The sequence below is a fragment of the Blennius ocellaris genome (genome assembly GCF_963422515.1).
Source record: "Blennius ocellaris genome assembly, chromosome: 16".
Taxonomy (NCBI): domain Eukaryota; kingdom Metazoa; phylum Chordata; class Actinopteri; order Blenniiformes; family Blenniidae; genus Blennius; species Blennius ocellaris.
The window spans coordinates 13,688,837-13,704,271 of NC_137665.1; the positions used below are offsets into that span (position 1 = coordinate 13,688,837).

Below are 15,435 nucleotides of genomic sequence, written 5' to 3' on the forward strand. Positions count from 1 at the left end.
AGAAGCAGAGGACTGGCGTGACATGGACCATGAAAGCTCCCGTCGACAAGATCCTCCAGCTGATTGCACTCAGCTCCAAGTCCAAGATGAAGAAAGCTCAGAGGAGGCCGCCAGAGACAAAGAGATGGAGAGGCAGCAGAAAAGGAAGGCCGGAGGATGAACCAGGAAAATATGTTCACCTATTTCTCTTCCTAACTATTATAAACTTGCATCATCGAATTAAATCCTCAAGCTTATATGTGCTCCTGTTTGGTAAAGGAAGTTAGTGTGTCCATTTTCTTCAGATTTCAACCATCACATCCTGTAATGACACAAAACAATGAGGCTAAAGCAGAAATGTGTTTGTCATGAGTGGAGAACACTGGGCAGTTCCACCGCTCACCTCACAAATGTATTTGCCTCAAACACGTAGCAACACATAAAACACATAAAAGAAAGGAAACGAAAAGAAAAGAAAAGAAAAAACATTTCTTAACACTGTGATGTACTATTGTTGTTCCATCGCATTCTGACGTGCACTGAAATTCAACACGGACCACGTTCTAATGTGCCTGGGTGTGCGAGGACCCGTTCAGCGCTGCTTGCAGCTATAATTGAAACTATGGCCAAGAAAACACAAAACCATTCCAGATATTTACAACAACAACAAAAAAAAGCGACAACATGTCTCAGGGATTACAATCCACGGTGGATGAAACAGTGAGCGGTGGGGCCTCACTGTGTACCTGCCTCAGCAGTGGGGCAGAACTCAAAGCAGTTTCCTCTAAATTTCACAGCACGCGAGTCTGTAAAGCCACCGTAAGGCTGCAGAACCAATTAAACCTCCCCGGATTGCAATCCAACAGGAGTTTACGGGACCACAGACGGAGAACGCTGCTCCGCTATTTTTGTCACAGCCGGTCCGTGTTTGTCAGTTTAGTCCTGTCAAATATAAATGTTTCCTGCATGACTTGTGAGGGAAATAGAAATTGTGGGGCTCACTTGTTAGGATCGGCTTCCTTTTTCACAGCTCGCTCCTCACTTTCCTGAAGGAGCAGGGAAATCACCATGGCAACAGGGCCCGCCGTCCCGTTCTGCGTACCAACGGTCATCAGCAAAAATAGCAGCTCCTCTAAATACGGCGACTTCCCCTCCATCAGCCCTTGTAGCACTGAGGAATTAACAAAAACCTGCATATTTAGAAGTTGGCTGTGGATTCATGAAACAACACCAAAAAGTTGAACACGCCAGCAGCTTCTGAACTTTAACAAAACACCGTCACGTGTCATTTTAGAGGAAGGTTTTCAGTCAAGTTAGCACCTCAAGCTTCTATTTGACTTTTCTTACCATTACAAAATACTGATTTATGTTTGGGAAAAGTCAAAACATAGTCAAGCACATATGTACATATCTGGAGGCTTAAAAGCTGCTTCATTTAGCTTTTTAAGTGACCTTGATATTCAAAAATGAAAACTCTGCATTTAGTTTCTGTTATTATGATATCTGCAGCTGCTTCCCATCGACACATTACAACAACCACTTCTTACCTTTGCCGACGAGTTCAGCTTCTGCGTTACATCTCTCTCCAGCTCTCAGCATGGCCATGATTGTCCTGAGTGGCACTTCAGTGTCCCTGCGATAAGCCAACGCCTCAGCCAGGTGAAGGAAGCCTGTACGCACTGTAAAAAAAACACGCATCACTTGTTTGTAGACAATGAATGATTTCGATTCTTAAGAGAAATCCATGCTCACCATCACTGTGCCTGTGTTTATGGGAGTTCTGGGTAGCGAAGGATCTGAGCAGGGTCTTCAATGGGCCGCCCTCCACGGTTGGATTGTCTAACCAGATTAACATCTCAACGATGACTTTGAGAAACAGCGAGGAGAAGGCGATGTCCTGGGACACGAGACGCTAGGAAGACATACATCCGAATTAAGTCATTTAAGTGTATAATGAAGCAGCCTGCACAGTGACTGCTCAGCATGTGGGTTTGTTGTACCTGGTAGAGGTGAAGCTGGCGCATGAGAGGACAGGAGAGGGCGTGACTGCGGTGCATGGACATGACGATCGGGCCTGCGTGGGTGGAGGTGAGCAGGGCCGTGATGGCCTGCAGCAGGCGGAAGGCCAGGCCGCCCTGCTGAATGTGGCCCTGCTTGGCACACATCAGCTCCTTCGCCAAGGCCTGCTGCAGGGCCAGGGAGAGCTGGCTGGGAGGGGGGCCAGGCCAGCGAGGGTCCACCTTCAAGGGGAAAATCTGTGTGTGGAAACGTAGGGAAACAGGTGAATTTGACACAGAAGCCATCAACCCACAAACATTATAGCTTTAACAGGTATGCACTTCTAGAGCATCATGATAAAACTTTATTGCAAAAAATGTCTTTTGGTGGAGATATGTACAAAATATATGGAAATGACTCAACAGATGTTTTGAAATGAATCAACTTAAAAAGGTTGTTAATGAAAAAGTAGATATAATTTGCTTATTTATTGAATTGAAATTATAGAAAAACATGATCATGATTTCCACACAAAGGCTGGGAAACAAAGTGACGCAGAGCAATGGTAGGTCATAAAAAATGTGTTATAAACTGCCTTTTACCAAGAGATTATTCTCATTGAGCAAAATTCAAGTGAACTTAATTCTCATTCTTCAATAGAAAAGCACATTTCCATGTGGCCCTTTGGGAAAATTAGTTTCTAACCCCTACTACACATAGACTGGACGGTGATGGATGTTTGCACAATTCCCAGAGTCCCACTATTGAGTCATGCACTAATCTTCTTCAGGTCAAGCCCTGTGGCGTGGTTTGTCTCAAACCATAAACCCAGTGTTGTGTTCTTCTCTCCCTTCAACATATCGGAGCCATGAAAAACAAAACAAATGTTAATAAACTATACCTGAAGCAACATGCCAGTGAGATCGTCATCAGGTCCAACCGCAGGGAGCTGACTGGCTGCCCTCATCTTCACCGAGCTGTGTGGTGTCTCCATGGTAACTTTGACCTTACTCATTTCGGATGGATCTGTCAGAAAGGATACAAAGTTATTTAAATCAGACATTTCCAACCTCGTTTTCTTGGGGCATAAGGTCATCGCTCAGATCTCCGACGTGTCAAAACAATGTGAGAAACCAAAGAGTAATTTATACCAATAATGTGAATTGTTGGATAATACAGTCTAAAATGTCAGATAAGCAACATGAGGAGTATTAAATCACTGACCTCTGCTTGGAGGAAGAGAAGAACTCAGTAAGCCATGGAAAGTGTGCCCCCCAGTGGCCCCCCGCTCATGTTGCACCTCGACCAAGTGGGCCATGTAGTCTGTTGACATAAAAATGCACTTCCGATTTCAGGTGGGTGACTGATGGTTTTAACCGTTAAATATTTGCAGCGAGTCCTACGCTTGTCCATGATGTTCTGCTCCAGCGTCTGTGGATCATGAGAGACGGCCTGGTCCAGGTACTGCAGGAGTTTGCTCATGCTGAGGACGGGGATGCCAAAGGACTGAACAAACAGCAGCAGCTGCTGGGGCTCCAGGTCGTGTAAAGCTGAGGGGAACAGACAACAATCCGTTTAAAAATAAGGGGGGAAATGTATACAATGATTAAGGCACAGTTTTGTGGATATAGCGGAGTTGTACCTGCATCGACCAACCGAGACACTTCAGATCGAATCATCCTCAGTTTCAACCAATCAGGCAACAGCAGAGCCTCCTCTGATGTGTCGACCAGAAAGGCCGTAGGTAGAGGCTTTTTATCAGGAAACCAAATGTCCAAAAGAGCGTAGAAGTCACTCTCTCCTGCACAGACAAACAGATGTAAAAACTTCCAACATTTACTTTAACAATGGTGACAGTGAGCGTTAAAGTGAGAAGGACAACCTTTTGGTGGCCCCAGAGTCAGCAAGATAACCATGGCATGAACCACAAGGATGTGCATCGTCGCAGTTTCTCCTGTGGTCCAACGCAGGAACACCTGGTCCTGGGATTCTGACTGCAAATATTGCAAAACATGAAGCTTTTAGCCACTATCCCCAACAAAGACGTCCACTGTTTTATTGACATTTGACTTGTTAGTGCCTACAGATCTGTAAACCAACACATATTCCAGTCTTTGTGACCCTGGTCTGGATGGAGGAGCAGGTATAAAACAGGTAAAAAAAAAAAAAGCAAGGATGTAAAGCAGTAAGAAGATAAGATAACTTTGCACTATATAATGTAAATATGTGACACCACCCGTGCCGATGCTCACCCAGCTGTATAGATCCTCTCCTTCCTTGGTCTTCCTCATCCTCCTGATGTAGGTGGAGAAGATGGTGAGGAAAGCCGAGAGCACGGCGTCCGACTCGGGTTTGCTGCAGTGTTTGGAAAACAGGCTGTTCATGATGGTGGAGCGCTCCACGATAAGCCGGGCAATATCCTGCAGAGAACAGAACAAAGAGGAAAAAGAAAACGGATTGAAAAGAAGAATCGAAGCCAGGGGTGTCAAACATGCAGGATGTGGGCCAAAACAGCCAGGCTCTAAGCGTTCAACTTAAAAAGCTCAATGTGATTACCAGGGCCAGGTCATTGTGAGAAGCCTGCTCTTCCACTGGTGCATGCTGGGATAGGTAGATGAGATAGGCACTGATCGTCTGAGGCTCTGTTTCCATGTGAATGGCCTTTGTGAGGGAGCAAACACACAAAACACAATCCACTTTACAAATGCAATAATATTTCCCCTTAAAGGTTTTGCATCTCCTTTTGACAGATGGGCCTCGGACCTGCTGCAGGGCGGTGGACGTCATTCCTCTGACGCTGTCGAACAATGGGAGCTTTGGGAGGTCCTGCAGCAGCCACTGGTACCCCGGCAGGAGTTCAGCGTCGGCAGAGTCTTCCTCCATCGGCTGGTCTCGTTCCTCTCCGTCTTTCAAGCCTCCTTCACCCAGAACCAACGACAATCCCTGCACAAACATATGCCACATGCATCATTTCACTTGTACCAATAATACGACACTGTGTTCCCTATACTAAATACTGTACCTTCATTGCAAGAACTCTGGATGCCACCTGAGAGGAGCTGAGGCGACGCAAGAAGTAATCCAGAACTTCACATGTGGTCTGTTCGTCAGCTTTCGGGCCCAGCAGGAGATCCTGCAGTCGTCCAAGGAGCTGCCTTTGTTTTTGTTGCCTCTAACAAATAAAATGAAATCGGCATTAGGCAAACATTTTCCAAGTGTTACATTGCACCAGCATAAAAACATGCATGATCTCGCAAACAAGATTAATTTCAGAAAAATACAAAAGTTGTAATAAAGAGTCAAGTTACTTGTCTCTTTTTGGCCTTCTGCTCTTTGCTCTCTTCGTCGTCGTCTTCTATTGGCAGGCTGTCATCTGCTGCGTCGTGCAGGAGGAATTCACACAGGCACTGCACGGGAAGCACGTCCAAGGAGCCCTCACTGGACTGAACCAAGTCAGCCAGCCACGGCATGGACTGGGAAGAAGCCTGTCGGAGAAATTAAAATGGATAGCATGTTCACAAGGAGTCAGACACTGATCCACACAGATTACAATGTGTTTTCTCATTCTGAAGCATGGTCACAACTGTACAAGTTGTGAGGCATTATTTCCGTGATTGACGGCGACATGACTACAATTTCCGGACAAAACAACTCACTTGTTAATAAATAGCTTGAATGATTTCAACAGATGTCACAGTAAGCTATGATTAGTGAATCAACTTCATCAATATCTATGAAGCCACTGAAAAACTGATGAAATGCAGCCATATATTAAAAACACATAGAAATAACATCTGCAGCAGGAAACTGAAATGTGGAAAAAATAGAGAGGTACTGGAGGTAGGAGAAGTTGGGTTAATGGAAATGACCTGTCGCTGGATGATGTTGAGAAGAAAGTCCGGGTTGCGGCTCCGGCAGAGGAGATGACCGAGGCGCAGAGATTGGTTCAGACTCTTCACCTGCTCCTGGACCTGAGGAGGGGGTCGACGAGGAGGACCCCTGCACACAGACGACAGCTCTGACACTCTAATCCCATCACACGCATGTTAACACAAAGATTTCTTTCGGGAATGTTAAAGTTTGCTTTAAAATCTGTCTCCGATCTGACAGTTATGTGAAATTCGAAACGAGCTGTCAAAGGAGGTAGGAGATATTCTCATCTATGTGTTATAAATATAAAACATATTGAAGGCTCGCTTATTGTTTGCGATGCACCTGCAGTGCATCGTGGGGGATCTTACTGTGGATCCAGGCTGGTGAGCTGTGACAGCAGCAGGCTGTTGCTTTCTGTGATGGTCTGTTTGGTGGAAGCAGCAGCCAAGTGGCTCTCGAAAGCCAGAATCTCCTGCTTCTCTCGCTGGGAGATCTGGAGCTCCCTGTTGATCATCTCAGTCTTTGTGTCTTCATCCGTAATGGTGCAAGGAGGGAAGGTGTAGTTGCTTTGAAGACGCACAAACACAAATATTTTAGCTGCAACGTCATCAGACATGTAATGTGTATTTCTCATTAAAAAAAAAAAAGTCTCACTTTGTCATAACCATCTCCATGAGCATTTTCAGAGTTGGATAGCCATCCCATGCAGCCAAACCTTAAGGAAAAGATACAAGGTAAAATGTTAATCAAAATTATACGGCTAAAAAAAACCCACAGCAATCATATCTCTCATTCTATAATTAGATATAAATATCAGAATGTCGTACCTATCTTCTGAGGATTAAATGCCACCACCACGAGCAGCAGGAGCCAGGCTTTCCAGTACAGTGTGGAAATTGCCAAATTTGGCGGTTGGTACCTTTAACGACAGCAGTTGATTGTTATTGCAGTCTATAAACAGTCCGTTCTAAAAGCGTTTTAAAAGCCAGTGAAGACAGCAGACTTACCCCGCTGGCAGCTGGATGTTCTCTGGGTGGTGGTATGTACAGAGATTCAGCACAGCATCGATGAGTTGGATCCTCTCCACCCTCAGAACCTCTAAATCTGTTCAACAGCAATCAATCAGCCTGGTATACAAATACAAGCTTGAGAAACAATGATGCCACCACTTTGAAAATATGCATTGCAGTAACTTGCCTTTTTGAGGCTCATTAAACGAAAACACAAGTGTTTACCAAACGTCCAAACACCCAGCCAGAGTGAAATATACACATGGTGATAAGCGCTTCCTGTTACCGTCGGACTGAACTCCAGCTGCTCTCTTCACCAGGTGATCCGCCAGCTCCATGGCATCCGCCGGGCCCAGGGGCAGATCACGGGACAGTCCAATCACCAGGATGCGCATCAGCGTGTCCTCCAGCAGGGGGACCTCAGAGCACAGGCGGAGGAAGAAACTGAGGAGAAATGATATTTGAAAAATCAGCTCAATAAGTCATGGGAAGATAAAAGTGATATTAGAAATTATGGACATTGTAAAATAAATACACAAAAAGTAACGGTACTGTCCTCCTTAGGTGCCATATAAATTTTTTTTTAAAAAAACTCAAACAATGCACAAGGGAACTTGTGTTTGATTTATGATTTCTTTATTGCAACAATGCTGCTTTTTTGGCATTTGAATCTATTTGAATTTTCCTTACAAATCAAGTCAGATTAGCAGGAAACCGTCTTCCATGAAAAAAGTGCATCTGGCTTTGTTAGACTTCCATTGAACAGTTAACCAAACAAGACTCAGCAAAGCTCTGGCTCTCATCCTGTAAATGCATGTTTCATACAGATGTGTCACCATTTCACATTTTTTTAAGATTTATTGCCAAGAAGCATTTTCAAACACAATTTTCCTAACTTTCTTTCTGCATTTTTTTAAAGACTCACTATTAAACAACCCAAAACAAAAATATCTAAATCATGTACAAAATATCAAGAAAGCAAAATACAAAATGTTATTTGCAACGCAACAACCTCTACACTCAGCATGTGGAAAATGATGATGGAATGAATCCCTTAGAATATGTTGTGGCTTGCTGGAACAATGAGAATAGGGGATTTCCTCTGGGGAAGGAAGGTGTGAATAGACTCACTTTCTGTCGCTCTCAGGGGGCCAGTTGTCCCACTTGTAATACGTCTCGGGTTGCTCTGTGAAGAGCACTTTGTGAAGGCTGCAGAACGACATAAGAGAAAAACATAACATGACACAAGAAGGGCTTCTTAAAGTAAGCCCAGTCGGGACAAAGCAATAAAATACAAATACTGACCAGTGAACATAGTCTTTGGCACCAACTTTGCTGATGGTTGGAACCACACTGTGAAGCCACCACACCGCGTCTCTCTGGATGGAAGCGATCTGATTCTGAAACGACCTCAGGACTTCCAGGTCTGGCCAAGAAATACAGAAACACTTGTAAGGCAAACCTATCACCCGTGTTAATGTGGAAGTATTTGATCAAACTCACAAATTAACGCACTCTTTTTCTCTCCTTTGTCCCAAGCAATGCCAGCTTCTTTGACCTGAGCAGTGATTCCCAGCATCATAGAGACGGTCAGTAAATCTGTCACCTGGATGACAAAACGCTCCTAAGGAAGAGATAAATATCAACAGGTCAGCATTCAGCTGAAAGACAAAAACTAAACAGCTGAGATCGGAACGATTTTCATGACGTCCTACTTTGAACTCCATATCCACGTAGCTGGGCTCTTTTCTCTCCTGCATCAAACCGAAGCAAAACGACTGGAAGTTGATCTCATGCTTGGTCTGCTTGATGATTTCTCTCAGCAAAGCTCTGGAGGCTCGCAGGTAATCATCCTTATTCGTAAGCAAGTCCTGGAACACCATTGCCAAGAACTACAGACACAGAGATCCAAAAAGAATACATTAGTTTTGAGAAAACAAAGGGATTCAAGCACAATCCAAGAAAGGTTTGACGGTGGAATTATTTCCTTTGACCTTTGGCGCCTGCTCCGGGCTATGTTGAAGTACTGTATGGAGGACCTGCATGTTGTTGGGATTCCTGGCATTGGACAGCTCATTGAAGATCACCAGTTTCACCATAGTTGCCAGGTTGTCTTTGTGTGCGTTGAGCAGCTCCCTGTAGGATCACATGGAAAGCAGCATTTGAGTAACTGAATTTGAAAACAAAGGGGAGGAACAAAAAGAGTACAAGTTGTCCCACCTGACACACAGCATGTAGTGGTTGAGAAGGACTTTGGGCTTGAGGCGGATCTTGATCAGGTTGGAGATCACCTCCATGTCATCCGCCCCGTGGGTGTTGGAGTTCATGCACAAAGACATAAGAAGGTCCTGAGCAGGCCGAGTGAGCTGCGCCCACAAACACACATAAAGTGAGTTAGATGCTTAGAAACTAAGATTGATACTAGTCCTTATGGAAAAAAAAGTGACTTCAATCTTAAATAACAGTCAAGGACAGACTGGAAAATCAGATTACTAACCTTTGGGTTCTGGAGCCACATTTCCAGCCTCTGCACTGCCATTGATCGAGCCTCTTTGTAGCCACACGTAGCCGTGAGCAGACGCAGCAGGTTTCGGGAAACGTTGTCCATCTGTTGCCTGCGATTCAGCTGATCTCTGAGGACATCCAGCACATAATCCTCCACACTCTCCGCCAGCTCTTCATACCTGAAGGTGAAGAAGCAACAGAAAAAGCACACAAAATGTATCTAAATGCTGCATACTGCACATGGCGAATTAATACTGTTATCTTAGCTTTACAATTCTGTAAATAATGAATGTAAGACTGCATATTGTAACTTCCACAGCATTTCTTGGAGTAGTAGTAATAGTTTTTATACCTCGGCATAATCTGTCCTTCATCCTCAGGACTGAGTTTCTCTTCTGCTATGAGGAGTTCAGTCTGGCTGTCGTCCTCATCTGGAGTTGAGGGATGAGGACTGCTGCCTGAAACACCACCACCCCAAAAAGACACTCAATGCTTTTCACAACTTTAAAATTCAACAAAGCAGGATGTCTTCGGAATATACTTTACCTGCACTCAAATCGCCACCAGTGCGCCCGGTGTCAGTCTGCAGCAGCATACTCTTCGGAGGCATCTTTGTGCCAAATGCAGTCTGGATATTGTCCACAAAATTCTTACAGTGAGAACTGTCCACCCAGATCCTTTCTCCCAGCGAGTCTTCGATGTACACCTGAAAACACATTTCAGACAATGCTCAGACATGATGGGAACAGAATGATGCGCATCTATTTAAAACATCTCGACAATCTCACTTTGACAAAGATCTCAGGCCAGTTTTCATCTTCTTCGTATGCCGCCATCAGCAGATTGCAAGCCAGAACAGAGACGAGGCTGTTGCCTTTGGCCTTGAAGTTGATTGAGGCATCGCGACGCAGGAGGTTGCACAAGGCCTGAACAATTGAGACACATAAAGAAGAATTCAAACCTTATTAGAGTTTAGTGTTTCTAAGTCGAATGAATAAGCCTAAGATTCTGTTTAAAACCTCATTTTTAAGCTCGATGATGAGTTAGATGACATTAAAATTACAACACTTATGAAAGCAACATTTTCCACTGACTACTGTTACAAAATTAGACAAAGAATAAGAGAGATGCATTTTGAAATGTTAAGATTTATTGAGTATAATTTTTTTTAAATCCACATCAAGATAAAAGTCTTACCTCAATAATTCCTTCAGTAGCAAAAACATTGGGCTTGATTTTAGCCAGAAACATGAGGCTGAGGTATAAAGTGATGTCAGGCTTGGCTCTGTTCAGTTTCAGCTGTTTCACTGCTCCACAAAGCAACCCCTCAATACGATCATCGTTTCCTTCCGATTCCGCAGCTTCGATCTCATCCAGCAGCACCGCTGGAGACACTAACAAAACAAACACAAACACGTGGATGTTCACTAATTGCACGTCAATCCAGGAAAATCACAGTGAAAGCCACTGACATACCTTCAATTGGAACCACTGACGGCTCCTTAATGGAGGGGGATATTGCCCTTTTGTCTACAGCCGCAACATCAGCAAGCCGTCCCAGGGCACTGACTGGAGGGGTAGTGGACAGCTTGGGCCGCTTGGTGAGGGTTGATAGCCCCGATGAGGAGGGCAGAGAGGAGGCGGTCTCTCTCTTACGGTCAGCAGGTAAAGTGGCTGCGGGCTTTAGGAGGACAGCGGGGGCTTTGGGCTCTCCTGCCTGGTTCTTTGATCCCAAAGCAATGAAATCTCCTGGTGGGGGGTGCCCTGGACAAGTAAGATGACAGAATTCAATTCAATTTTATTTCTATAGCGCCATACACAACAGAGTGATTTCAAGGCACCCTCACAAAGAAACACCCAACAATTCCACATCAGTAAACATAGGTGATGGAGGAAAGGAAAACAGGCTCAGGGGTGGAGACTTTCAGCTGCTATGGTTGAGGTTAGTGCGTAGAAGAGAAAACTATAGGCCAGAGACAGAGAGCAACAAACAAACAAACAAAAATAATTCAAACTCATGATGCTCAGACCATGAACTTCCAAGTTCCATATGGGATTAAAATCACTGTAAGATATGATGTTGTTAAGAACTTTTTAGGCTAAAATAATGATTTTAAATTCTATTCTTGGTTGAATAGAAAGCCAATGGAGAGAAGCTAATACTGGAGTCATATACAGTCACATGTTCTGCTATTATTACTATATAACATTGGAGACAACACAGTGGTTTAGTCCTACCTGATGGTTTTGCAGCGCTGGGCCGCCTCAGAGTTGTAGGCTTTGGACGATTCATCTTTAATGAGTAGTATAAATCAAAACTGTAGTGACAGCGAGTTGATCAGGGAGCATTTCCTCCTGAGAGGAGACTAAAAGAACAAACAAGTCAGGAAACATCAACAACCGGCTTTTTTCATAACCTAAACCACACAAAGGTATCTAAAGGAGCCTTATAGAAGATAAGTACATATATATTCGGTTCCTTCTGACGCCCTGAATACTTTTAAATAAATATAAAAAACACGTTTAAGATGCTGTATGACACACGGAGGACGTGTTTTAGGCTAACAATACAGCCGCTAACGATACACGAACCTGAGCTAACTCCGCTACCAGACATTACTGCATACAACATCAATCAATGAATCTGTCTTCAGCGAACTCAGAGTGACCTGGATGCTTAATGTGTTGGATCAAACTGACTGTGATTACCCGGAGCGATGCACGTCGTACTGAAATTATTATGAATGTTGTTGTTATAGCATGTAAGCTAACAGACAGACGGAGCCATGACGGCTTCTACTTCCTCTTCCTCCCCGTGTGGCAGCTGCTGTTCACTGACAGGAAAAACCCACAGCGCCACCTCGCAGTGAGGGCGGTCACTTCATTTCAGATCATCTTCATATCGAGATTAAACGCGTCACACCTTTGACATTTTGCTCAGTTTCTCAAAAAATAAAAATAAAAAAGCTCATTTTAATCTATTTTTAAAAAAAAATTGTATTCTAGTTGCCTGTCCATTTACCGTATCTCATATTGGTAATAATATTACATCGAAGTCGCTGGTCTCATTTCTACAAATGCATTATTAAAGTAAACTGGTAAGATTATTATTCCCAACTGGGAATGTCCAGTTTCCTAGCTGGTAAATTGCACATGACACATTCCTTTGGAAAGATGCACATGGGTATTACTGTCATAGGCAATATAATAATAATAATAATAATAATAATAATAATAATAATAATAATAATAATAATAATAATAATAATAATAATAATAATAATAATAATAATAATAATAATAATAATAATAATGATGATAATATGATCATAACAATAATAATAATAACAATAATAACAATAATAATAATAATAATAATAAAAATAATAAGAATAAGAATATATTGCCAGGACTAAAAAAATAAATGCTCATTAGTAAAAAGTGCCAATTTGTGACCAAGTACTCTACCATACAATTGAAAAGAATCATGGGGAAAAAATCATGGTATTCTATTCTATTCTTGTCTTAACTCAACTCAACTCAACTCAACTCAACTCAGAACACTTTATTGCCTTGTAATTAACACATGAATACTGTCATTTAAAGGAATTTCAATACATTCCCGTTTCAAATGAAACATGAAATCTATCCTACCATCTCCTGTGAAACCAGGTTGTTAATTATGTGGCTGGTAACTGTGTGTGCATTCGCAGGCTGTTAGTTGTCACATCTGGGATACTGAGATCTGAGAGTTTTTATTTGAATTATAGAGTATTTTAGTCAGATATTACATCATTAGTAAATTATATTTTTCAAGTGAACAAATGTGTTGCACATAGTCATAACTTACTAGGAAACTGAGAACTTTCCATCTCAACAGTGTAAAATGTCATGATGTTAATGACATCTGCCGGCTGGATAGTGTGTGAGAAAACTGTGAGCATTGTTCAACACATAGTTCTAGAGAACATGTGTGGATACTGCAGTGTTGCTGTCCAGTTGGTTGCAGAAAGCTAAGCCATTGCATTTAAAAGCAGACAGTGTCTGCTTAAAAGTCAGCTCATGTATGGCCCGATCAATAAAGAAGACATCCAGAATGACAAAAATGTGTTGCTTTATATTTTGACTCTCAAGCCCGTCTGAAAATCCATGTGGGTAAAATAAAAAAAAAAAGTTTAGCCTCAGAACTGAGAATGACTTCATGGTGTCAGATGTTTTGAAGCTGTGGTTCATTAAATAAACAGTTTCTGAGAATTTGATCAAATGATCCACAGCTTGTACAACTGGATGATGTCAAGTGAGACCTCACTTAAAATCATAAGACAATATTGCCCTTTTTCAATTTTTAAATTGGAAAGTAAGTAGATTTGCATCATGACTCATTACATTTGGATTTATTTTGAACAGATGTCACGGCACTTTGGCTGGAGTGTGCTATAAAGTCCCATTGGGTTTCAGCAGGCCTCACTGTGTGGAGTTGGCAAATTCTTCCCTATGAATGTTATCTTCTGGTATTCCAGTTGCTCTAGTCTGAAGGCAGGTATGTTATATTATTTGATATGGGATATTTCACAATTTTCATAATACCATCAGTTTTAGGCATACAACTAAACACAATTAAACTTATATGGGTTTTTACCCATAGATGTTTAATTGTGTTTAGTTGTATGCCACTTGATGCATTTCTTGTTGGAGTGTGTGATAGGTTTTTATGGCTTCTAGACATAAGAATATTTCTAATATCGCAATCCAAGTGTTCATATAACAGTACTGGTATTTAACATTTTCCAATATATAAAGCAAGTAGGAGGTGATTAGTGAAAGCAAAGAGGATGAACACAACAGTATGAAGTTCAAGTAGAACAAAAAAAAACCTAACATGAGGTGGTGATGGTGAAGTAACACAAGGTGGCAGCAGCCTCTGCTCTAATAAAATACATTATTCCTCACTGACTGTGCTGCCTCATGTGTGCAAACGAACAAGAATGAAAACCCAAACAGAACCGTTAGTCCAAAGTGAAACCGTCCATTGTGACAGATGACGATGTTTGTTTTAATAAAACACTAAAGTGGTTTGGCGAAGAGCTAGTTAAAGTGATGAAGATGTAACTGAGATGTGACAGTCCACATGTTTTCATCTTCACAACTTTTTTCTTTCATCGGCCACAACTTTCCGTGCCGGGAGCAAAACTAAATCAGAGCATCAAAGCCTAACCAGCCTTAATAATGTCCATATTTAGACCCGCCTATGGTCAGTGGCAGAGATCTGCTTCATTCCTCCAGCATTGCTCAGCTGTGACAAGACTATCAAGTGTAGAAAGACCTTCCTCTCTGCCTCAGTGAAGAAGACTTGTGATCATCTTTGATATGTTTTCACTTCAGCAATCAAAGAGTTTTCACATGGATGAAGCGTCCAGAGTATCTGATGGGTACCAACTCCACACACATTAATACCAGGCCTTCTCCGGCCTCTGCTGCCACCAGTACTGTAACTTCACAAAGTTCATTTTCTCAGCAGTTCTCAGTTGCCAGCTGGTTACGTAAAGTGTTTTCATATGAAACACATTTTGGTGAAGTCAGTGGAATGTTCAGTAAGAGCTCCGAATTAAACCTTGTGTCATCTGGGAAGTCCATAAATCTGCAATAACAATTCTTCAACTTTTGGCTCAGACGGTGCCAGAGACGGCTATTTCATGTGTCAGGTATTCTCAGCAAGCGACCGCTCAACAATGTGTAAACATCTCGTGCGAGAAAATGTGAGTTTGAGATTGTATTGATTTTTTTATTATTATTTGGCTCCTGGTAATGCCGTTACATCAGTTTGAACAACCCTGTATGGTAAATATCAGATTTTTTTTTTTTGTCCCTCCGTCCTAATAATTTAAAGCATTTGGAAGAAAAAAAAGGATCCTCTTACAACAGGGGGCCTCTTTGTACCAGATCACATTTCTGAGTTCAACAGTCTGAGTCAGAAAGGAGAAAGATTAGTGACTCAATGTTACTTCCTGTAATCCAAAACTGCCTGCAAAGTCCCGGACCCCACAGCTCGCTGATTTAACTAGAACCCAGA

The 15,435-nt window shown here is 42.4% G+C and overlaps 1 protein-coding gene across 1 annotated transcript in view; it reads right to left on the minus strand.

Annotated features, from left to right (window-relative positions):
* The window catches only part of ints1 (integrator complex subunit 1), an 18,503-nt gene extending 6,322 nt beyond the window's left edge, over positions 1 to 12,181 (minus strand). The window contains 34 exon segments of the mRNA XM_080511569.1: positions 982 to 1,150; positions 1,527 to 1,658; positions 1,732 to 1,891; positions 1,980 to 2,234; positions 2,879 to 3,003; positions 3,202 to 3,300; positions 3,381 to 3,527; positions 3,620 to 3,778; positions 3,860 to 3,971; positions 4,230 to 4,397; positions 4,534 to 4,638; positions 4,741 to 4,920; positions 5,000 to 5,149; positions 5,286 to 5,462; positions 5,847 to 5,976; positions 6,219 to 6,416; positions 6,505 to 6,565; positions 6,678 to 6,769; positions 6,858 to 6,954; positions 7,147 to 7,304; positions 7,992 to 8,069; positions 8,166 to 8,286; positions 8,364 to 8,484; positions 8,576 to 8,752; positions 8,855 to 8,996; positions 9,081 to 9,226; positions 9,358 to 9,544; positions 9,718 to 9,823; positions 9,912 to 10,071; positions 10,154 to 10,291; positions 10,563 to 10,759; positions 10,842 to 11,129; positions 11,604 to 11,731; positions 12,075 to 12,181. Coding sequence (XP_080367695.1) covers positions 982 to 1,150; positions 1,527 to 1,658; positions 1,732 to 1,891; positions 1,980 to 2,234; positions 2,879 to 3,003; positions 3,202 to 3,300; positions 3,381 to 3,527; positions 3,620 to 3,778; positions 3,860 to 3,971; positions 4,230 to 4,397; positions 4,534 to 4,638; positions 4,741 to 4,920; positions 5,000 to 5,149; positions 5,286 to 5,462; positions 5,847 to 5,976; positions 6,219 to 6,416; positions 6,505 to 6,565; positions 6,678 to 6,769; positions 6,858 to 6,954; positions 7,147 to 7,304; positions 7,992 to 8,069; positions 8,166 to 8,286; positions 8,364 to 8,484; positions 8,576 to 8,752; positions 8,855 to 8,996; positions 9,081 to 9,226; positions 9,358 to 9,544; positions 9,718 to 9,823; positions 9,912 to 10,071; positions 10,154 to 10,291; positions 10,563 to 10,759; positions 10,842 to 11,129; positions 11,604 to 11,658 — 4,790 coding nt within the window. The 5' untranslated portion in view covers positions 11,659 to 11,731; positions 12,075 to 12,181.
* Positions 12,182 to 15,435: the final 3,254 nt, after the last annotated feature.